The following is a 22,320-nucleotide window of genomic DNA, read 5'->3' as shown; positions in this document are numbered from 1 at the left end:
AGTCTACAAATTCTTATAAAACCAATAGCTTGATTGCCCACTCACCTGCATGGCACTTCAACCTCGGAGAACTTCACCTGGCAGGTGAGCACGGAGCCAGCCTTGGGCGGCACATAGTGAACAGCGTAAATGCAATTGCCTTTGTCTTCCACGCGTAGATTGTCCACGGGAATACCCTCGGAGTTGGTCAGCTTAACTGCAATGCGGCCAGGACCAGCCTCGCCCACATCCACGTTGAAGAAGGTGGGCACACTCTCGCGCACCTGGCCGTGCTCGATGCCCGGACCGTACACCTTCACCTTGCTGGGATCCACAGTCTCCTCGACGAGCACGCGGAACGGAGAGCCAGGTATGTGCTTGTCCGCAAACCGAATGGTAATGTCATACTCTCCTGGATCAGTGGCCAAATAGTCCACGTCACAGCTACCGTCACGATTGTCCGTGCACGTCATTTTCGCCTCCGAAGGACCCTCGATGGCAAGCGAAAGGCCACCATTTCCTGCACCCTTGGTCTCCACGGTGAATTTGTTCTTCTGGTTGGTCAGTCCTTTTTCGAGGCCTGGTCCGTAGGCTTTGCAGCGAGCGGGATCGCAGCCGCTCTTCACATTCACAACAAACGGAGATCCTGGCACTGGGATGTTGTCGTACATCAGCTCAATGGTGTGGCGGCCAGCCTCGAATGGAGTGTACATGATGCGGAAGATGTCGTCGGTTGGACCTTGCACAATCTTGCTTGGCAACACATGACCCATTGGGTCGAAGATCGCACAGGACAGCTTTCCTGAGTCGATGTTGCTGCCCACCTTGCTCATATCAACCATGAAGTCCGTGGTCGCATTCATGATCACACCTAAGGAATATCGAAAATTAGAGAGGTCCAATATGTTGCAAAAGTGTATACATTAAGGTATAACATCAACAACAATAATATGCAGTTAGTTATGATGGAGATCAAGGTATATCTATTTACCTTTACGTAAGAAAATAGAAAGGTACATTTTCCCAATTGATAAAGCAGCATTCATTAATTTTTCTTTTGGGTCAAATAATATTCAAACTTAAATTTGTTTGATAGGAAAAAGGATAACAGTAAATCTTTCGATCCTTAGGCACTCCCCATCATTTCAGATTAGTGGCTTATGGTTTTAGTTCAAATCAAACAAACACAAGGGACAGCACATGAACAAAAAGGCATGGCGAGGCGATTGCAACAGGCAACCTTGGTCAGGTTGTGAGTAGAGCGCAGAGGATTAGAGATGTTCGGCAGCGGAAACACTCGGAATTGGCTATTGGCAACTGGTAACTGGCAACTGGGACTCCTCATAGCCTACCATGCGGCTGGATGCCGATGCCGCTGACGCGGGTATTCTTCAGATTCGGAACAGGAACTATTAGTGGCTGGAAGGGCGAGCCGGTTATGTGCCGCTCGTTGAACGTTATGTTGACGGTATAGTCGCCTGCCTCAGTCGGTAAATAGGCGACGTTGCAAGTACCATCTCCATTATCGCGGCAATTGATGGCCGCCTCGCAGGGACCTTCCACCGTCACTCCCAATCCGCCCTGTCCGGCGCCACGCGTATCAATCATAAACTCGGCCGGCTGACCCACAATGCCACGTTCCAGGCCAGGTCCAAAGGCTTGCACCTTATTCGAATCACTGCCCGTGAGACACTGCAGCCGGAAGGGACGTGGAGTGATCGGGGTGCCACCAAAGCAGATGCTTAACAGGTACTCGCCCAGTTGGGTTGGGGTAAAGTTAACCAGAAATCCCTCTGCGGTCGGTATGATGTGGGCCTTTATGCGATTGCCCGATGGACTGGTGATGGTTACCGCCAAGTCCGCTTTCGGCAGGCCATGTGTAATAATCCGAAACTGCTGCAAACTGTTCAAGGGCGCGGCTTTGGTTTTGGGTGAATGAAATTATGATATGGACTTAGACCATGACGCACTCCAGACGTACACTTTTGTATATATTAATTTAGGTTCCTAACCTACGAGTACTTACTTGGCTCAAGTCCGTCCACCTTGATCTTGGATACATCCACCGTTTGTTCCACGACGACCTTCTCTCCCAAGGGGACCCTTTGGCCACCATACGTCATCGTAGTGGTGTAGGCACCTTTTGAAGGGGGAATCACTTCCACGGAGTAGGTGTTGTCCTCGTTATCGATGATGCGGCACGGTACCTCGATCTTAGATTCCTCATGAATGATCTTTACCTTCAGCTCGGCGTCTCCAGCCTCACGGGCGTCCACATTAAAGTGTGTGGCTGCATTGGGGCGCACTCCAGGCTGCAACCAGGGTCCAAAGGCCTGCACCTTGGCTGCATCGACCGGAACTCCGACATAAACACGATGGGGTGAATTGGGCGTTGAAACTCCGCCATAGTTAACTGAAATGTTTATATTCCGTTTTATTTTTGCTCATTACTTGCTTTTACCAAGTTTTACCTTCGACGGTGTGCGGAACTCCAGAAGTAGCCGTATAGGTGACCTTCTTGGTGCCATCTGGGTTGTTCTTTAGCTCCACGGGCAACTTGGTGCCGAACACATCCTGAACGACAACGTCCAACGGAGCATTGCCTGCCTTGCTGGGGTCCACGGTGAAGCTGGTCGGCTGGTTAATGGTCACGCCGTTCTTCTCCAGTCCAGGACCACTAGCCTTGACCAGCTCGGGATGGAAATCGGTGCGTGGAAGGATCTGAGCGATAAACGGCGACTTGGGGATGTCCTCATTGTCACACAAAATATGCACGGCGTACTCTCCCACAGCGGTGGGATGATACTTGACCAGGGCAGAACCATCGCCGTTGTCGTGGCACTCGATCTCGGCCTGCGAGGGACCGGCCACGGTGAACCCGAGGGCGCCAGTCTCGCCATTGGTCTCCACTACAAAAGCAGCCGGGTAGCCGATAACGCCGCTGCTCAGTCCGGGCCCGTAGGCCACAATCGAGGACTCCTTCTTGGGACCCACCTTCACCTCAAACGGAGACTTGGCAACTTCTTGGCCAGCAAAGGTCACCATGATGACGTAGCGGCCTTCCTTGGTGGGATAGTAGTGGCACTCGTAGGTATTGCCATCCACCTTCGATTGCATGACGTTCTGGTTCATGCCTCCCGGACCAATGACGCGCACCTCTGGTTCACCCTCGCCGGCTCCCTCGGTATAGATTTTGAAGTCGGCATCGTCACCGACGCGAACGCCCGTTGCCTGGAGACCACGTCCGGAAGCGCGAACCTTACGCGCATCGGACAGCGGAGCTACCTTCACAGGGAACGGACTGTTGGGGATCGGTGTTCCAGCATAGAAGACATTCACCGAGTGCAATCCCTGTAGAGCGGTCACGTACTCGCATCGCCAAGTATCGTTTTCCAGCTGACGCACTTTGGCAGCCACAGAAGTCTTGTGGTTAGCCGGATCGATGATAATCACTTCGGGCACTCCGCGACCCGCATCCTTGGCAAGAATATCGAAGAAGGTTGGCTTCTTGATGGTAACACCGTTGGGCTGTATTCCGGGCCCGGTAACCTTCACCTTAGAGGCGTCACCAGCATGACCTTCTACCTTGACGGGGAACGGCGACTTGGGAATGTCGCGGCCGGAGAACTTAACGGCCACTTTGTGCGAACCTTCGGATTTGGGTATGTACGAAACTGTATACGTGAGGTTCTTGTCATTGTTGAAGCGCACATCAGCCTTCTCGATCTCTCCATTGGGTCCCTGGATGTCAACATCCACAGAACCTGCAGATTAATTATTCTTAAAATGTTGTAAATCAATTGGAATTCTGAAAACTTACCCTTGCCAGCAGAGAAGGTTTCGACGGTGAAATTGGCTGGGGCTCCCACCACAGGACCAATAGGCTCAATACCAGGACCATAGGCACGCACTCTGTGAAATGAGAATGAGTTTGGTTATTATTTTATTTACTCATTTCACGAAGAGCTCTACATAGCCAATTATGATACACTGGACCATTGAATAGCGTTTAAAGGCTTTTGCAGAAAAAGTATTAACGTCATTGAGCATGGGCAAATAATCTTATTAAGGAACAACACTAGCAAACACAGTTTTATAAATATTTTGAAAACATTCTTTTGGGTGGCGCCACTGTGTTCTACAAGCGGTATATTACAGAACTAATTTCAAAAATGTTTTTTAAAGTATACTTTTTGGATGTAGTGGTTTTTGAAGCCATATATCATAGCTGTTTTCTAAATAATATATTTGGACTCATCTACATATTGTTTTATTGTATTATATATATTTTATATCACAAATATATAAATAAATGGGTTAATTACAAGAAGCCAGAACTATTTACAACACCCAAAACTGTAATTAATAAAAAACAAGTTTGGGAAAATTATAGAATTTCAAGTCTGATCACCACACAGCTTCCCGACTTGTAATCAAAAATCATGGTAGCTTAACAAAGCAGTAAATTAAATCAGCGTCGGCCAAGATGAATGCGTTTAGTGAGCGCTAATTGTAGAGAGCAATAAAAGCCGGCAGCCAGAACAAGAAAAATACAAACAGGAAAGCAGCGGCGTTGAAGTATCCATTAGATACGGATCGCTCTGGGCTAGCGCAAAAAGCGGAGAGCAACACAACAAAAGTAACCGAAACTGGTGGAACATTTAAATCACAAATACCACAAGAAGTCAATAAATTAACAACCGACAATCAAGCGGATAACAACGTTGGCCAAAAAGAAGTGGCAAAACAGATCGGAACGGAAAAGAAAAGAACGAGAGGAGACATGCCGAAGAAACTTACCGCGGCGGAGGAATGCTGAATTTTGCATTTTGAGGCGTTTAATAAATATATATATATATATATGGGTAGGTAGTTTATATACATAATATGTATACGGTGCGGATAGGGAAAACAAGAACAATATCCATACATTAATAATGTTGCTCAATAATACACGGAGAAAAAAGATATAAAAAGATAAAGAGAAAGAAGAAAGATAGATAGAGTCGAGAACGGATCCAGATAGATGCATTAGCCTTAAGAACATACGGAGATAGTATAAGGTACAACTTGAATTTGGAATAGAGTTTGGAATAAGTATAACGCTGGACTTATAGATCAAACAAGGAAGTACAACTTTTCTAGCTCGAACCGTAACCTGACACATTTCGGATACACAGAACCACTTTGGTATAGTTTTCTAAATGAACTTCGTTTGAAGGAATCATGTGCAACGTTTAGTTTGAAATAAGTCAGAGCAAATAGTTCAAGCCAGAGAAGTACCGATCTAAAAAGCACTCGCACTCACCTGTTGGGATTCGTTTTGGGCCTCAAGGGAGCTCCAGTCTTGAGCTTGGAGTTGGGGTACTGAGACAGATACGTCATCATAGACTGCTCATCCACGTTGGGGTTGACCAGCTCCTCCGGCTTGATCAGCTGGCGCACGTTGAGCCAGTCATCGGCCAGGCCCATGGCCTCGGAGGCGTTCTGCACGGCATCCTTGGGATCCCACAGCTCCCAATCGGGACAGAGACCCGGAGCACAGGCGTCGACAAGGGCGCCCACCGCCTTGCCCGTGGTCCAGTCGTTGGTAAAGTTGTTGATGGGCAAGTCGGGTATCTTGGCGTGTATCCAGTTCAGCAGGCTGCCAGCGGAAGAGTGATTTAGTACTGGACAATAAACCAAGTGGGTAGGCGTCACTTACCGCTGCTTGGGCGTGTGGCCCGAGCCGTTGAGCTGCTTGTCGTCCTCGCCATCCCACATGGGCATCGATATCGAGTAGTGCAGAATCAGTGTCCATATCAGACCCAGTATCAGTTTCAGCTTACAGTCCACAATGTCCGACGAGTCTGCGGAACGGAGGTAAGAACAGAGATTGGATTACTTTGTTGGTCGGGAGGAAAAACCAGAACGGGCACCGGTACCAGTCGCATGTACCTAATGTGTCTATTAATTGTCCCGACAACCTGTGGCAGCCACTGCAACGACTACATGCCTCATCTGTCACTGGCAACACATTGATGGGGCTGCTGCAAACCTGTTGCCATTCGACAAGTCGCCAATTATGGTCAGAGATGTCCGCTAACTGTTACAACTACTTTGCCTCCTGGTCAAGTTCAGGGCTTATTATACACGCAATCAACAGGTCTTGCCGGTTTTCTTAAACACCGCCGTCGACCTTAAACTTGGCCAACAAAGCCTGCGCTTCGAACGGCTCTTCTTTTGTCATGCTAAACCATTCAGAGATAGTCGGAGTTTATTGAACCTACGATAATGGGATCTTTTTAATAGCGTAACACCGCAAGGTGAAAGGCGTGGGGATCGTTCTGATTACCTATCACCGATTAGTCAACACCTGGGCCCTCGGCAAATGCATTTGGCACGCACTGAACCATGACGCGAATGGAATTCCTCCTCCATCGTGGGGAAAGTTGCCGCAGGGAAAACTCGGTGGCCAGCAATGGTAACCGAATATGCCAAGTGACGACGGGCAACTACGTCGTTAACTGACGTACTAGATGTTCTACATTTCTTTGTCGTTGCCCGCTGGGGCTTTCTAGTAGACTCCGGGATCGTTTCGTGCTTTTTGGCCTGCTCAACGAGCCGTTAAACGATTGCTGATAGAGCCAGCTCGCTTACCACTTACTGCCCAACACCCGCAACAGCAATAACCACTTTTTGCTAAAAATTTGCAATTTGGCTTTGTTTACTTGAGTAGCCGGCCACTTGAGGCCGGTGGACAGGGAAACCGGCTGGATGGGTTGTTGGCAAGCAAAATGGTCAAATGACTTTGCTTTGTTGGTCGCTCGGCCTCTCCTAAAAGCCATCAAATTGCCAGGCCATCTTTGCGTTTGGCCGTTTAAAATACTTTTACGGTCGACTGATGCCTTGACAAATGAATTAGCTGCCAATCTGTTGGCCCAGCCCGATGACATATTTATGAAAAATACATCGAAGACACTGGCGCAGCAACTCCATTTGCAAGGCGAAAGAAAGCAGCAATTAAAACGGCATGGAAAAACTAAATAGCCAGAAATGATTTGGCTAATTAGGCAGCAGCCGGCGTGCCGATTGGCTAGCCTCGGTAACTGTCTTGGCCAAAACTCCACATCAACTGGATGTCTTTGTGGAGCTCAAACTGGTTGCTTGTCAACTCCAAGAGCCAAACGTTTGTTTTTGGCACGGCAGCGCGAACAAGAAAATGTGGTGTAAATTATATAGAAATATGCTAATGTCTGGAGAGGAGAATGAGATGCCATAACTGTGATAGGAATATGCAATGCATATCAACCAGACAAACTCCAGTCGAGGCAATTTCAAATCCATACATATGCATAAGTGTGAGGATCGCGGAGAACGAGCAAAGAAATTCTACGAACATTATTCATTCGAATGGGGAAATGAAATCCATCTTTCTAAAAAGAAAACAGCTCTTGGGATTCTGAATGGGTGCATGATCTGGCTAATATGGTTAAGGCTTACATTCTTGGATTCCGTTAAAGGAAACTAATTTTGCATTGTATACTGAGATTTTTAGCTGCAGTAACAATATTTTTAAGATACTTTTCGATTTAGATGTTATTTTTAGACTGTATGCTGTAATTTAGTTTATAAAAAGTACTTTAGTTTAGAAATTTCTTTCTAGATTCTCAAGACAGAGAACACTTCGATTTTTTAATCATCTAAACTGATTTTACTCTTCAAGTGTCACTAAATATGATCGAACGTATTCATACTCGAGTTGAGTCTTTTATAATAATGACACATATTTCTCCATTTTAATCTTATCTGACAAGAGATTTTGTCGCAAAAACATTATATGACGAAGTTATTATTCGTTGTGTATAAATTTCTGGTTAATATTAAGAATTTTTGTTTTTAATATAAAATGATGAGTCAATCTTAATTATGTTTTGAGCTTGTTGTTCTGCACAAATAAGAGATAATCTTTGAGTAAAGAATCTGGATAATTAGCCTCAAAACAACAAGGATAGCCCTATAAGATAGCTTTATCTATTCACAGTGTACACGGTGTTGCTCTCCTTCCAACGAAGAAGATGCATTAAATTTCATTGAATTACAGAAGTAAAGAGTTGAAATTTCTGCGATTTCCCGTTTATAATCCATCATAATTTCGCTGTCATTGTGCACAGCAATCGGATATGTCCACCCAAAACCAGAGGCAGAATCTGGAACTCAGAGCTGCTGCTTCAGAAGCCACCAATCGTTTGGCCATGTCGAATGATGACTTGACATGATTTATGTGCAACGATTCTCGCTTCGATGCGGCCACAGAGTTATTATGATGTTAAGTGCAACGGCAGAGAAGTATTTAACATTCAGATAACAAGAATGCTGAGGCTGCAGTACCGAGTCCGCCGAGGCCGCAATTCCCGGGTAACCGGCTTGGGTCACCAGACACGTTCTCCGAGCGGCACGCGCATACCAGAAAGCCGAGTTGGAGTCGGAAAAGCAGCCACGATACAATGGAGCGTCTGGAAAGATTTTCCGAACGGAACGGAAAAACCAGTTTCTGTTCGCTCCGAGGCTAATCATCCAGACGCCTAACCGTTGCTCGGCTAATTAAATTAGAGCCAGGGCTAAGCCGCAAAAAATCGTTGACATCGCTTGGAAAGTGGGAGCCTGAGCATGTCTGGCTCGGAGTTTTTAAGCCGCTCGAAAAGCTCCATTTTGGGCGCATTTCTGATGTGGGTTGTCCCACATTCGGTTGCCGTCGAAAGCGCCGAATGTTTTTCTTAATTTTCACTTGTTTGAGGGTAATTGAGTCGGGGTCTCACCAACTCTCTAACGGCCAGCTTTTGCTAATTTAAATAATTGACTGACTGCCCGCTCAGGGAATCTACGCAAACATTCCGCCGAGTAAGTAATGATGTTCATAACACCTTAATCTTATCACAAGTGCCTCTGAAGTGTGACGAGGAATAGGCATCATTGCTATTTCCAGTCCATGGATCAGAGGGTTAGCCTCGGCTCAACGGTGACGTGTCCGGATCGATGGCGTCATGTTGAGACATTGCAAATGATTTATAAAAAACACCGGTGAAGTACGTGCCAGGTGATCAGGGCTAGTATTGATGTTTGGTCGTGTCATTTTATGAGCAATTCAGCTGAAATTCAACGGAAATTTAGCTGACACTCTGGACTTGGCATATTTCCTTACCATGGGCTGAATCACAAGCTTAAGCATTTTGACTTGGGAACCGGAAGCTGTTAGCACGACCCACAACAAAGTGCCTGACTAATTTTAAATAATCTTTTATTTGGGGTCTAACCATCGCAATGTAATTTAAAACAAAATATTGTTAGCTCGAATGATTACAACTTATCAAGAATGTTTTTTTGGGAATTTTTTATAAATTGTTGAGTATTTCAATTATGCATCCATGGTAATCAACACATCATGGGTGAAATCACAAAAATATGAACAAATTATTAACAAGCATACAACAGCAGTGAAATTGGGTCAAATGGATGATCAAGGGGCTTCCATTAAGTGAAATATGCATTTATGTGCTTGACTCATTGCCTGGAAAAATCTTCGACGCCCTCCATAGATGATTTTAATGATGTTCGAGTGATGATGGCGTCATCAATAACAATCAATTGGCTGTGACAAATTGAGCCTGAGTTTATAGGAAACATTAGGTTGCTGCTGCTGCTGAAAACCGGAGTAATACGGTTCCGAAAAACTTCAGCCAAAATCCAAAGTAAGCCCGATACCCAAAAACCAGATGATGTCATCTGGAGAGTCAACTCTGAGCGACTTTATCTCCACTCTATCCGGCACGTATTAGGTTTGTTCTTCCCTCTGTTTTGTACTTTTAATTTTGTTATTTTTATTTGTTTTTTTCGCTGCTTTTATTTTTGCTTTTTTTGCGGTTTATTGCGACCGCCCGAGAGGCTTTATTATTGTTTTTGTGGATTTTTTAGCGCAAACATTTGTAGATACGAACGGCGGCGCTCCATGGAAATCTACATGCCCCCACTTGGAGCCGGGGCTCTGGACTGAAAGACAAGCTCTTGAGCCCGCAGCTGCGTGGTTTTGGGCACAAAAGTCGACGCACACATAACTCCACAAAATTTCGCGCTAATTCAATTGACAGCACAAAAGAGGAAAAATAACCAAACAGAAATGATCTGTGCTGATACAGTGGGAACCCGAAAATGTTGGTCTGCCAATGCTTTCAAACGCCGAGAACAGAAATTTCACACGGAAGCTTTCACTGTACCCAATTTAAATCGATTAAAAACCACATAATTGGACAGCAGGAAGAGGTGGGGCTCGTTAAATCAATTTACTATGTTTTCTTATAGGTTTCGCATTTTTTTGCAACGATAATGGCCGAAATTGGATGCGTTATCTGTTTTGGGAATGTTTGCCAAAATAAACGGGCAATTAATGTTTGCATTCCCGTGAATAATGCCATTTAGGCAAAATTTAGTTAATGACTAAGCTAAGTGCCTAAATGAATGAATCACCTATCCTTGCAATTAAGTTTTGGCAAGCACGAAATTAAATCGCGAAATTTGAGTTGCTAGCGCTAAAACTTTGGAGGATAGATATGAAAGCGTCTTATCGCTATAACCCAAGTCCAGAATGGATTTTTTATCGCAAGAAAACGAAAGTGCTGATAGCTATAAAAATACCTCCGAAACTGGCGATTGTACTGCCAAAAAAAAGTACGTGAACTGAAATTCGCTGAAAAATGTCTCGAAGTTGCATTTGCTTTGCTCACAGTTAACGAACGCGTTTGTTTGGCTTTCTTTATTTTTTGTATCTGTATATTTAAGGCAGCTCACCTTTGGGTCGATAAAAAGAGTGTGTAAACATATCTGTAAACATTATTTACCTAGCTGTCAATTATTAACAAACTGGGTTTTTTTTCTGGAACGAGTTAAGATACTGAAGTTGTTTATCTGTTTTATATGGGGCAGTAAGTCCTCACTGGGTGATTTAACTACGAGTATGTGTATCAAACGTTCCGAGATTGGTGGTCTTATCAATAACGTCACGGGGTCATTAGAATGCGCACAGGGTAGCTGATTACATTGTGAATGAAATGTAATACCCGTACTTGATGGAAGCATTCATCCACTGAATGCCTCAATGACCGACGGATGCTTGAGTTAAGGCCGCAATGTGAGTCATAAAATCCGGCATCACATGCTCCTACAGCTGTATAGTTTTCAAATCAAACTAATTAGCATGATGCAGTTAGGTGACCATTGATATCGGGTTCTGTTACGCTCGTGATTTGGCAATGGAAACGGTCTTTGAAAGCGATAGTGCTCTAATGAAATTAACCTTCCAAATTGTCCACGCTTCGCTGGTGCTCTCTTGTTTAAAGGTATATTAACTTTAAAGTTAATAAATATCTTCTTCGACTCTAATATAGAAATACTTCTAGTATCAGATCAAGATAACTTTTTGAGCTCTGAACTAGCCGAATATACCCATCCTAAGGGGTACTCAATTCAGTAGATTACGTACCGTGCAGGTACTGCAAATTGGTGAACACAATCTTGAATTATGCATATAAATACAAATGAAAGTAAAACTCGCATGAAGCTGGCGCTTTGAATAAGCGCGGCAATGACATCATTTTGTTTTGTAGTCTGGAAGCGAATCGTTAAAGGCACACATTTCATATAAATAATACAACAAATCCACATGGGATCGTGAGGGATTCAGCGGGGATCCGGGGATCTGGGTATCTGGTGTTAACCCGAGACTCTTGAGGCGTTGGCGGCACATCTTTAGTTGACTTATCTCCCCCCATTGAAAGAGCAAATTATGCAATTTTCAATGGAAACATTTTCGATGGCCAACGATGCGAGCGCATCTAATTAATGCATAAAGTTGCTTCACGACCGCAATTGTGCGGTTGCTAAAACTATTAGAGATACGTGGGACCCAACCCAAGCTTAATCCAAGAATTCTGGGAATTTCAAATGCATACATACACATGGGTGTCTCACTTACCAATGTTAACGATTTTGATACCCTCATCCTGAAGGAATTTCAGGGCCACCGAGACGTTTTCCAGTTTCTGGCTGCGGAATGTTGGGCGTTTGTTGTATTTGGGCATTCGCTTCTGGGACAGCACCTCGATCAGGGCGATCAGTCGGAGGCCGTCGGACAGGTCCGTCTCCAGGTTGTTGATCGACCGATCGATGGTCTTCAGGTGCTCGTTGGCCCACCGGGTGAAGGTGTTCTGTTGGATCTTCTTCCACTGCGCATCCTCGGCGAGATCGCGTTCGGCCTCCATGTCCTCGTCGAAGTTCTCCTCGTACTGATCCGCCTGCTGGCCCTCCTGTCTGGCTGGCTGGTAGTAGTCGTTCGTCTGTGGGTTAGCGATTACGCAAAGATTAAGTTAGCCGGGTTTACTAGGTTTGGATGGGTGTGCCGGTAAATGGGTGTCTTGATGACTGCGTGTGGGACGTCGTTACTTCGAAAATCACTTAGCAACTATGCAAGAGCGATCTCCATTAAGAAGCGTCAAACTCCACTCCTGGTGCCAAGAAGCAAATTGATTCGAATGGCTTCGGATCGGATCTGATCGGATCCCACTAGGTGTGGCGTAGGCCAAGACTTGTTCCAGTTGCAGAACTTCACTGGAGTGGACTGTCCACTTTCCACACATGTCGCACAACCAAGCGGCTATCAAGAATCAGTGATTTTTCGAGAGCAGTCGACTTTTGAATACGCTTCTCGGTGGTAATTCTGAACTCGGCTTTTTTTATTAACTCAAACTTTTCTATGACTTTCAGCACGTTAGGGTTCTTCAAGAATAATAATTTTTATTTTGAGGCTGAAATATCTTTTTCTTTTTTTCTATCTCTTAGATTGTCTTTCGAGTTTATTGAAATTTAATATATTTTAGAACGTTTGTTAAGTGATGAAATGATGAAGATAATATGTAAATGAATATTTGAGTGGTTCGCGTTGAAGAACTCCGTATTTCTGTCGAGCTTGCGAGTTGCCCTTATCTCTTAGCCGGCGAAACAAGTTCCCAGGTAACTCCGCCTAATTCATTGTTTACCAAAAGTTCCCGAAAAGGGTATACAGACAGAAACGCCGCGAAGACCGAGCACAAAGCGGAGTGATCGTAAGGCGACGGACAAGGGAGCAAAGCGGAGTTCGCGTGCCACACACAAACCGAGGAAACCACCGAAAAACCAACAGAAATAGAGAAGTAGAGCCCCCGCGGCCCCCCCTCACAACCGTCTGTCTGGGCCGGGCCAACAGGGGAATACGGCTAGAAGAAGAAATTGGAGTGAAGTGCTCGAGTGCGCAGCGTGTGAAGTTCATTAACATTTTCATTAATTGCGAAATGCCGCGACAAAACGCAGTGTGAACTGCAGCACTTACAGAAACTACAGTGAAACGGTGCTTAGATAAATCATATATCATATATCTATTATAATTACTAAATCTGCACATATGTATGTAGTCGATTGAAAAAGTTAACTACTCAATTATCATTAAATTTGAAAAGTCCAGTTCTTCATTTATAGCTTCAATTCTTCCTAAAAAAAAAGGCGTTTCTCAGAATGATAAATTCCTAGGAATTCCTAAAAAACTACAGTTATCTTCCATTCTTTTCAAACGTAAAATAAGCGAATATTTCAATGTTTGGCTTTGTTTAAGGTAATTTGATTTCTTCGCGACAATCAATTTTCGAATGACCGGGAGTTTCCTGTAACTTCATCATAGGGAAGTTCGCCTGTGGCGCACGCACACTGTCGCACTCAATTCGCACACACACACACACCTGTTGATGGCAAACGTTGTAGTGTGCGGCTGGCTGTTGGGCGTAGAAATGTAAGTTGCTAAAGTTGTGCTCCAAATTGTTATTGTTGCTATTGCCGGTCGTATAAACACACGCGTTCTGCTGATTTTGCTGCGAATTTGGCGGGTTCTTTCTGCCGTGACTGTTGTTGTTGTAGTAGTGGTTGCCCGTATTGCTGTTGTTGTTATTGTTGCTGAGGAATATGGTCGCCTGCGTCGTTTGACCGTTTGTATAATTCGCGTTTTGCACCAATTCACCGCCGTGCGTTAAAGTTAAATTTGCCGTTCCGGGACCGTCAGCGTTGTTACTCGAGCGCGTACCACCGTTAAATAAATTCTTATTTTTAAACGTTGAAGTTTGTCGCCGATCACCGGCATTCGGATCCGCCATATCAGCTGATTTGCTGAATAAAGAGAGGGGCGAGAGAGCGGCAACAAAAATGAAACAAGAGAGCATTTTCCTTCTCTTTAACGTTCTGTTCTCTTAAAAAAGTCATTTTCTCAGCCAGCACAAAACCAGTTTTCGAAAAAATATTATCAACAGATACAAGTTCAGTTTCAGTGTGAGAGCGTAAAGTTAAATATTTATATTTTATAAGTAATAAGTACTTCCATAAGCCCCAAAGTATGCACTAATAATAAGACCGTTGCGAATTATCGCCTTTTCATAGAATGGTTACCAAAAATAAAGAGTATTTCTTAATATAACTGATTTTTGCGACATTAAATTGTTAAAAAAAGCACTTTTTTTTAATATAACTGGTTTTTACGACATTAAATTGTGCGAATTCCATTTTTGCGAGATAAAGATTTCATTTCCAACCGCATGCTGTTTATGTAAGTCATAAAAAATGACTAATTGCTATATTTTTATTGCCTTATAAATAATTACTAATGTGTTATTTATTTAAAATTTTTAAAAACACCTAATAGAAGTCACAATCAAAACATTAGTAACATAGCGTAAGCTCGGAGTGAAAATATTATTCTCCAGTGAATCAATGACTAACAAACCTGTCATCGAATAAAACGATTCATTTCATTCGTTTTACTTCACAATAGCTATTGGTAATGTTTAAAAATATTTGATATTTTAGTCGGCAGTATTATACTGCGTATATATGTAGTTATTATTCGTATATAATAAGGGCCAAGCCCTGGAATTCTCAAATCCCGACCTTTTTCAGATCGGGAACCCAAAGAAAGTGACTCATGATCCCCTTGCACCCCCACACCCACAAATCCCATGACCGGGGAAGAGCAAATAATTCTGGTAAATATTTGGCATATTTGGGGATTGCTTTTGGCAGTGCCTTTTAATTTAATTCCACTCCCCCTTTTTCCGCCTGATCAAATGCAAAAACGAAAGGCAGAAGCAAATGCACGGCGTCGGCAGACAAGTGAATGAGCCAAGCAAATGGGGCTGACAACCAGCGACCTTCTCGATATGGTTAGGAATCGTTAATTTTAGCCAAATGAGTCAAAGTCAAAACGGGTAGCTATGTATGCATGTATGATCGATGGCAGATCGATGCCCGGGGACTGAGTAATGTTGTTTTTGGGCACTGTGGAGTCCTTCGCCAAATTCCCCAAGGGAGCTATCCAGTGCCTGCCTCATAAGGCACTCAATTTCCTAACCACCAATACTCGCTGGAAACAAATCTACAATGTATGTAGACAATCAGCGAATAAAATAATTCCACGATTACGTGCTCTGATGTTTGTCCAATTGTTTCTTTTCTTGAGATTTTTTAAACTTGCCACGGAAAAGAAATTTTTCGCAATTGTGATAATATTTGAGTTGCCAAAAGGGAAAAGTATATAATCGCGAAGTATTGGAACCATATTATCACTGCAGCTCCGGAGTTACCAAAATGAAGTTCTTCGCTGTTCTCTTCCTTTTCTTCGCCATTGTAGGATTCGCCTTGGCTGCTTCTTCGACATCCTCTGCGGACTATGATTCAACTACGGAAGAGGACTACACTACCACCGCTGCCTCTGACACTACACTAGCTCCCTCGGCTCAGCCTCCATGTGGAAGCGGACCCCAAGGACCCTGTGGACAGGTCCCTCCACCACTGCCGCCCTGCGTGGGAGGTCCTGGTGGCCTTTGCGGCAAGAAACTGTACTTCTTCTACTGAATGAATTCTAACTAGGTTAATTATTTTGACTCAATAAAGTGTAAAAAGTTGTAGACCTATCAATTAACCATGTTTAATGTTGGGCGATCAGGGGACTTCTTTAATAAAACAGGCAACGACATTTTGCAATATAACTATAATTATAAATAAAACAAAGAATAGGAATGTTATAGTCGAGTTCTTCGACTATCTGATACTCGCTACTCAGATCTCGATAGTTTATGTCGTTAGAGTGGACGAGAAATTATTTTAAAACCCACTTGTGCGGCTTCTACATCTATAGAATCGATATAATTAACTATTATTATTATAATAATATAATAATATAATAATAATAATAATTATGCTGTTAACTGTTTAGCTTTATTGTTTTCGAGATCTATAGCATTTATAAGTTCGTTAACGAATTCTTCAAGCTGTTACATACTTGTAAACGAACCTAGTATACCCTTTTACGCTGCGATTAACGGGTATAATCATGATTAATTTGTTAGTGAGATAAATAACTAAACTTTAGCTAATGCTACTGTTCCTGTTTAAGCTCATAAAATCAGTTTACGATTAAAAATATTTAAAAAAATAAATATAAAGCTCTTGTTTACGAAAATCACAACGACTCCGATTAAAACGCGCACTTTCTATTTTCACGTGCTAAACATTTGCCACGTGTAAACTTATTTTTGGAAAAGCAAATTAGAGTATTTACTCAACTGTCCTAATCCTCCATCCACCATTCCATCCATCAAATCTTGCAAACACTTGTGTTAACAATTGCTCTGACGTATTATAAGTATATAAGGGCAAATATGTTAAGTGAAATATCAGTTTCGATTTAAAGTTAGCAACATGAAGTTCTTTGCAATCCTTCTTCTTTTGTGCACCATAACCGCTGTTGCAATTGCCTCAACAACAACAACATCAACGGAGTACAATTATTGGGGTTCTGCAAGTACAACGGAAAGATCTGCAACAACTACAGCACCTCCATGTGGAGCAGCTGGCGCCAAGAAATTATATTTCTTTTATAAATAATATGACTTCAAAATGTTTATATTTTGGAGTAAAATAAAAAGATAGAACAATCCCAAAAAATCAAACACCAAAATAGCACTTCTACAAGGATCACTGGGTATAACATTCATCTATTTTGGACTCGAAACCTTCACTACATTCCACAAGGGAGTGGAACTGCGCGGGGACAGCTGGCCATATGGAGCAAGTGCGTCCGGCTGGGGATTCCCTTATATGGAAATAAACTTTTCAAATCGGGCCAAAAACGGCGGCCAAATGACGACGAATACGTGAGGCGCCACTTGCATCGCTGGGGAATCGCATGAATCAGCGTCGCCGAACACGCCGCCAATGAAATGCTAAATAAATTTGCACTTCCATTTTAATTAATTTGAATTTATTTGAAACTAAAATTACACCCAACATTTGCACAGCGAAGGCGCGCAAGATGAGCAAATTTCGACCGCCCGTTTGACTAAAAATAAATTGACAAATATTTAGTTTTTATGAAAAGGTAATGAGAAGCACATGTCCTCCATTTTCGTCGTGAATATATCGTGGAAAATCGTGTGGGTGAAATGCAACGGTTCTTATCCGATCGAATAAGGGCCACCCTAGCACCACAATGAGAAAAAAACTCACTTTTCTGGACGCCATATCGTTGGATTTTCTGTTGATTGGAATCCCTGCCGTCGAATGATATCGAGTTGTAATACTTTAGTGGGTGCGCTTAATACTGATCACTTGATGGCCCGCTAATTACACAATTTCTGGCGTGGCGAGCACGTTTCTCTCAAAAACACAACACAAACAGACTGGGCAAATCCTTCTTTTTTTTCGTAAACAAATTTCAGAATTTCTTTCTTTTGGTTTTGAAAATGTGTGCACGAGATGCGCGCGTTGCTTTCGCGTTCTTTGCTACTCGTACTCGTACTGGCCGCGACAATTTCTCAACTCGACTGAGTTGTGTGCGCCTCCTTGCTCAAAGTTTTTATGCAGCCAAATGCTCGTCGCTTATTTCTCAAATTCTTTATTATTATTTTCTCAGATAAATCATACAGACGAGGATCATCTTAAATAACTCCTTAAGCTATATTAGGCAACGCTTTTAGGTTATAATTGCAAAAGATACTTTCTTTCTTTTAATAGATAACAAAGGTTTGCATTAGATTTAATTCATTATTATTACAAGTTGGTAATGAAATTATAATACAATATTATTATATATATCATTGTAATATTTAAGAAGATTAAATAACTTTATTTGTAACTTTTATTTTTAATTTTTTAGATCATATAAATGAACATTTCTCACAAGTTTCTAAAAGTGCATCCTCGTCTGTAAAAGGTCTTCAATTCATAATTTGTTCAATATTTATTTCGCTTCATGTTTTGTGTTGTGTTTTTGGTATTGCGAGTGACGTTGACTCGCCGTCGCAGTCGCCGTCGACGTCGACTGCACTCTTGACTCTGTTTGGCAGGTTTTTGGCGACGCTAATACATGAGCCCCCCAGTCCCCACCCACTGCTTCCCCCCTCCCCCCCTGCAACTCATCACAAATGTGATTTTCGACGCGCAGCTGATTTTGTTGTTATTCTATTCATAGAACTGGTTGCCGTCTTTTGTGTTTTATGCTTTCGCTTCGATCTTCTCTGCTGCTGGCCACAATTGAAAGTGCCTCCTGCGAAAATGATTGGCTTTTGGCCATCTCTGGCGGTCGCCCCAAGTACATTCCGCATTCCGTGTTCCGTGTTCCCCCATCATTTGACTCAATCCCAAATCGGTGGATCGTAGAACCCATAAAACTCTTAAATTAAAATCATATGTTGTTTAGTCTTGCGAGATGACTAACTCGCTTCGCCCAAATCAGCTGTCATAAATTCCTTGATTTTATTTGGCTTGGATGTTTATGCTCGTTGGTAGATAAAACGCAGCAAGAGCACGCTAAATATATCATACAATTTTATTTAGATTACCTGATTTCAGTGCTATTATGGCGCTGAAAATGGGTTTTAGGAAATATGAAGTGATCTTCCAAAATCAATCCGTAAAATAAAATTAAGAAAATTGTTAACTAAAGTTGTTTTGAATTTGGGGAATATTCGGTAATTAAATAATGAAGAAAAAACCTATGATAGCGATGTATAAAAGTCACTATTATTAACTGCAACAAATAACTAATTATAAGATGAAATTATACTTAGATATGAAACAACATACATTATTATACGTCATTCATAACAACTCTGTACTAACATTTCTCAAAACCTATGTGAACGCGAAGCGCGTGTACTTTTAAACAAATCTTATTTTTATTGGCCATCATTATTCATGGCGTTTGAATTAATTCAACAGCTGCTTGGGCTGTTAAAATCTCTTGTTGCGCATACGCCCCGTTGCCGTCAAGTAATTTCACGTGCCAACGCTTTATTTAGCTTTTTCCCGCTTCGGCACTGTTACTTGGATATTTAGAAAATAATTGGAATATAATAAACAATGGCACAGTGGGCTGTCAAATGAAATATACAAAGTTTACAAAGGTGGTTCCCTCTTCTAGAATTTTTAATATTTCACACACAACAGCTGGTGATTAATTTGGCAATAGAATATGAAAAATAAATATTAGTCAGACCAATATGGCTTTTCAAAGGAAATTTGGCATTTGCCCAACTGTTTTAGGGTATTATTTCATTAAACAATTGAAAATAAATAAGATAAGAAGTATATAATTGATAAAATTGTATCTATCATTGATTAGTTTGTGTTAAACCCGGCTAAAATGAGGTTCTTAACGATTATTGCGTTGTTTTGCGTCTTGGCAGGCTGCTCTTGCTCAGATTCAACTACGTCATCTGGATATTATTGGGACCCATACTCATCATCTTGGGTTGCTTACGGAGATTCTACCACTTCGTATCCCTACTGGGAGGATGCAACTACATCTGCACCTGTTGCTCCGTCAACTTCCAGGCCTCCATGTGATGGAAAAACCCAAGGACCCTGCGCAAATCTTCTAAAGGGTGCACAAAAGCTTTATGTCTTCTATTAAAAAATCACTCAAACTTGTACGCCTTGTTAAATAAATCATTTTGGGATATACATATGCCGGATCCCCTTGGGTACTATATCCCGAAGATACCCCAGGTGCGGCAGAGCATGCGATTGAGGCTAAATAAAGATCAGAGGCTCTATTAACATCTGGTGCCCGACAGATAAATGCACTTTTCGCTCTCACAACTGAACATTTAATGGCTCTTTCTTTGCGATCCAGCAATGGGACCTTTCATCGTCTGAATATATCACGAAATGGCAACGCCTTGTACGCAATATTTCAAACTGAAATTCACATAACACAAAATATTCAGAATCTATTTTATTTTTGGTAATATATTTATTCGAACGTTTTTTTTTGTTGGCCGTATACTTTTAGCGCAATTATTCATCACTCTTGGTAAGAATGTAAAATATATTGCAAAGTTGGTTTGCCTTAATTGGGAAAACTATTTCACATACTTTGGCATTTTCACTGGATTTAACATAATTTTCCCTCGACTTTGCACTAGCTGCGAAATTTCACTTGTTATATATTGCTGTATATATAAAAATATGAGCAAGACACGCGTCTACATATAGCCCACGGATTGCGTATACGCCGCGTATTCCAAGAAAATTCGAGACCCGCACCGCACACGTCCAAGTCAATACAGCAACTGAAAATCTTTTTCAAAATGCCAAGATACAACCCACAACTGAGAGTTTTCCCGCTTGTTTTCCCCCATCTGAACAGCGAGTGCCGATAGAAATATTTTCAGAATTTCCATGCGCCGTGAGCGATTTGTGTCGAAATTTTTCTCACAACTCAAATCATGACTAAGACCACGTCTGTCTAGGTCTACCTGCTTCCAATTAGATCAGAACGACACGTGTGACCAGTGCGACACTTCCCTTCTTCCGAAATAAATCAGAAAACGGCGGGTGGCTGAATCACTAAGACATTCCGGCTGTCGGTCTGAACGGACTCCTGGCTGTGGGCCAAGAATATCAGTTGCCTCCAGAAACATTAAAATAATTCACCACTCCCGCCAATACATAGTGGCCCAAGTAATTAAAAAAATCGAGGATGCCCCGTACAGGTTGACCCCTTACGAGTGAGCCGTAAAGGATAATCCATATGTTCTGCCCTTCCTTTTAAGTGCGACTTGGACGCGATTTGCTTGCGGTTTGTGTGCGGTTTGGTGGTGATTTGTGTGCGGCTTGGATGCGGGTTTTAGTCGGTTTTGGTGCGTGTTTGGTGATATTTGGTACAAGTCCGAAAGTTTGAAAGACATCTTATGTTTTAATGGTTTAATAAATTAATAAATTATGCACAGCATTAAGGAATAATTTTAGGAATCCAGGTTCTTTAATGAGTTCAAATGTTTTTATCCATCTATTGCCTGCTGGTTGACCTGTGCACATTTGCCATTGCCACTCATCGTTTGTCGCATCCAGTCGCGGTAGTACATTACATCCATGAATATATCCGGCACTCCCTGAGCACAGGGTACAAAGAAGTTGAGTATGCCGACCAGAGTGCCTTGATGAACTAGAGGACCTCCAGAGTCTCCGTGGCAGGCTCCAATATTTGACTGACGATATGCACAAATATGGCAAGGTCCCAGTTGCAGATCTTCATAGGCGGACATCATGGACTCACAAGCTGGAGAGCTGAGATGTTGCTGCTGGACGCGCTGCAGCTGGGATGGCAACGTCCCCGCCGCTGACTGAGATCCCCATCCGGTGAAAACCAGCTCCGAAGCTCCTCTGGGAAAGGAGGATTTGGGTAGTTCAACCGCCTGAGTTAGAGTGTTAAAGCTGATGCTCTCGTTCAGGTGGAGAAGGCCAATATCATTCTGGTATTTGGGACTGTCATAGTTGCAGTGCAGGTAGATGGCGTCTGGGTAATAGACAGCTCCTGGTTCCGCATAACGAATTGTCCCTGTGGCCACTTGAAGTCTGCTGGCCGGGTATCCTTTGACACAGTGACCAGCAGTAATTATCCATCGGTCCGATATGATGGCACCACCGCATAGGTGACTACCCAAAAGAGTTTGGAGCGACACCTGGTAGGGGGCATCTCCTTCAGCTGCATTCTGGCCACCCACAATGAATGGCTCTACTGCCAATGCGTCACAGTAGAGTAAACTGAACAGGAGAATATAAAATAGGAACCGTGCAAACGCCATGGCTGAAATGCAATCGCGGACTGAGCTAGTCTGGTTTTACCCTTAGCGGTTTTGATTGAACTATAGTAAAGTCAAAATGGCCTGACCAAAGGTTCCACCAATCGCGCCATAAACTGATTTTTTATCTGATTCCGATAAATGGTCAAGAAGG

The 22,320-nt window shown here is 42.8% G+C and overlaps 4 protein-coding genes across 7 annotated transcripts in view; 2 read left to right on the top strand and 2 right to left on the bottom strand.

Annotated features, from left to right (window-relative positions):
- LOC117145057 (filamin-A) overlaps nucleotides 1-17,881 on the bottom strand; it is a 31,306-nt gene extending 13,425 nt beyond the window's left edge. The window contains exons 1-9 of one of the 4 annotated variants that reach the window (XM_033310567.1): nucleotides 17,587-17,881; nucleotides 11,984-12,344; nucleotides 5,684-5,828; nucleotides 5,288-5,623; nucleotides 3,800-3,891; nucleotides 2,451-3,743; nucleotides 2,006-2,392; nucleotides 1,332-1,898; nucleotides 46-850 (exon numbers count right to left, since the gene is read on the bottom strand). In XM_033310567.1, the coding sequence (XP_033166458.1) occupies nucleotides 46-850; nucleotides 1,332-1,898; nucleotides 2,006-2,392; nucleotides 2,451-3,743; nucleotides 3,800-3,891; nucleotides 5,288-5,623; nucleotides 5,684-5,828; nucleotides 11,984-12,344; nucleotides 17,587-17,601 (4,001 nt within the window). In that variant the 5' untranslated portion in view covers nucleotides 17,602-17,881. Of the gene's footprint in view, nucleotides 1-45; nucleotides 851-1,331; nucleotides 1,899-2,005; nucleotides 2,393-2,450; nucleotides 3,744-3,799; nucleotides 3,892-5,287; nucleotides 5,624-5,683; nucleotides 5,829-11,983; nucleotides 12,345-13,775; nucleotides 14,131-17,586 lie in introns of those variants that run through there. The other 3 variants (XM_033310566.1, XM_033310569.1, XM_033310568.1) reach the window with 3 other exon arrangements.
- LOC117145065 lies at nucleotides 15,651-15,966 on the top strand. The gene has a single exon (XM_033310579.1). It carries the CDS (start codon nucleotides 15,667-15,669, stop codon nucleotides 15,931-15,933), a length of 267 nt encoding a protein of 88 aa, XP_033166470.1. The 5' UTR covers nucleotides 15,651-15,666; the 3' UTR covers nucleotides 15,934-15,966.
- Nucleotides 17,882-19,723: 1,842 nt separating the features above from the next.
- Nucleotides 19,724-20,012, top strand: LOC117145064. Its single transcript, XM_033310578.1, has one exon. The coding sequence runs from the start codon at nucleotides 19,724-19,726 to the stop codon at nucleotides 19,991-19,993; it is 270 nt and encodes an 89-aa protein (XP_033166469.1). The 3' UTR covers nucleotides 19,994-20,012.
- Nucleotides 20,013-21,333: 1,321 nt separating this feature from the next.
- On the bottom strand, nucleotides 21,334-22,174 carry LOC117145060 (chymotrypsin-2). Its single transcript, XM_033310575.1, has one exon. The coding sequence runs from the start codon at nucleotides 22,167-22,169 to the stop codon at nucleotides 21,366-21,368; it is 804 nt and encodes a 267-aa protein (XP_033166466.1). The 5' UTR covers nucleotides 22,170-22,174; the 3' UTR covers nucleotides 21,334-21,365.
- Between the last annotated feature and the right edge of the window lie 146 nt (nucleotides 22,175-22,320).

This window comes from Drosophila mauritiana, chromosome 3R, assembly GCF_004382145.1.
Source record: "Drosophila mauritiana strain mau12 chromosome 3R, ASM438214v1, whole genome shotgun sequence".
In the NCBI taxonomy this organism is placed as follows: domain Eukaryota; kingdom Metazoa; phylum Arthropoda; class Insecta; order Diptera; family Drosophilidae; genus Drosophila; species Drosophila mauritiana.
The sequence above is the reverse complement of the archived record's forward strand: the minus strand, read 5'-3'. Positions and strand labels throughout refer to the sequence as shown.

What these genes read in the sequence shown, in the direction of transcription:
- LOC117145065 (XM_033310579.1), top strand. Translation starts at nt 15,667, where the DNA reads ATGAAGTTCTTCGCTGTTCTCTTCCTTTTCTTCGCCATTGTAGGATTC.
- LOC117145064 (XM_033310578.1), top strand. Translation starts at nt 19,724, where the DNA reads ATGAGGTTCTTAACGATTATTGCGTTGTTTTGCGTCTTGGCAGGCTGC.
- LOC117145060 (XM_033310575.1), bottom strand. Translation starts at nt 22,169, where the DNA reads ATGGCGTTTGCACGGTTCCTATTTTATATTCTCCTGTTCAGTTTACTC.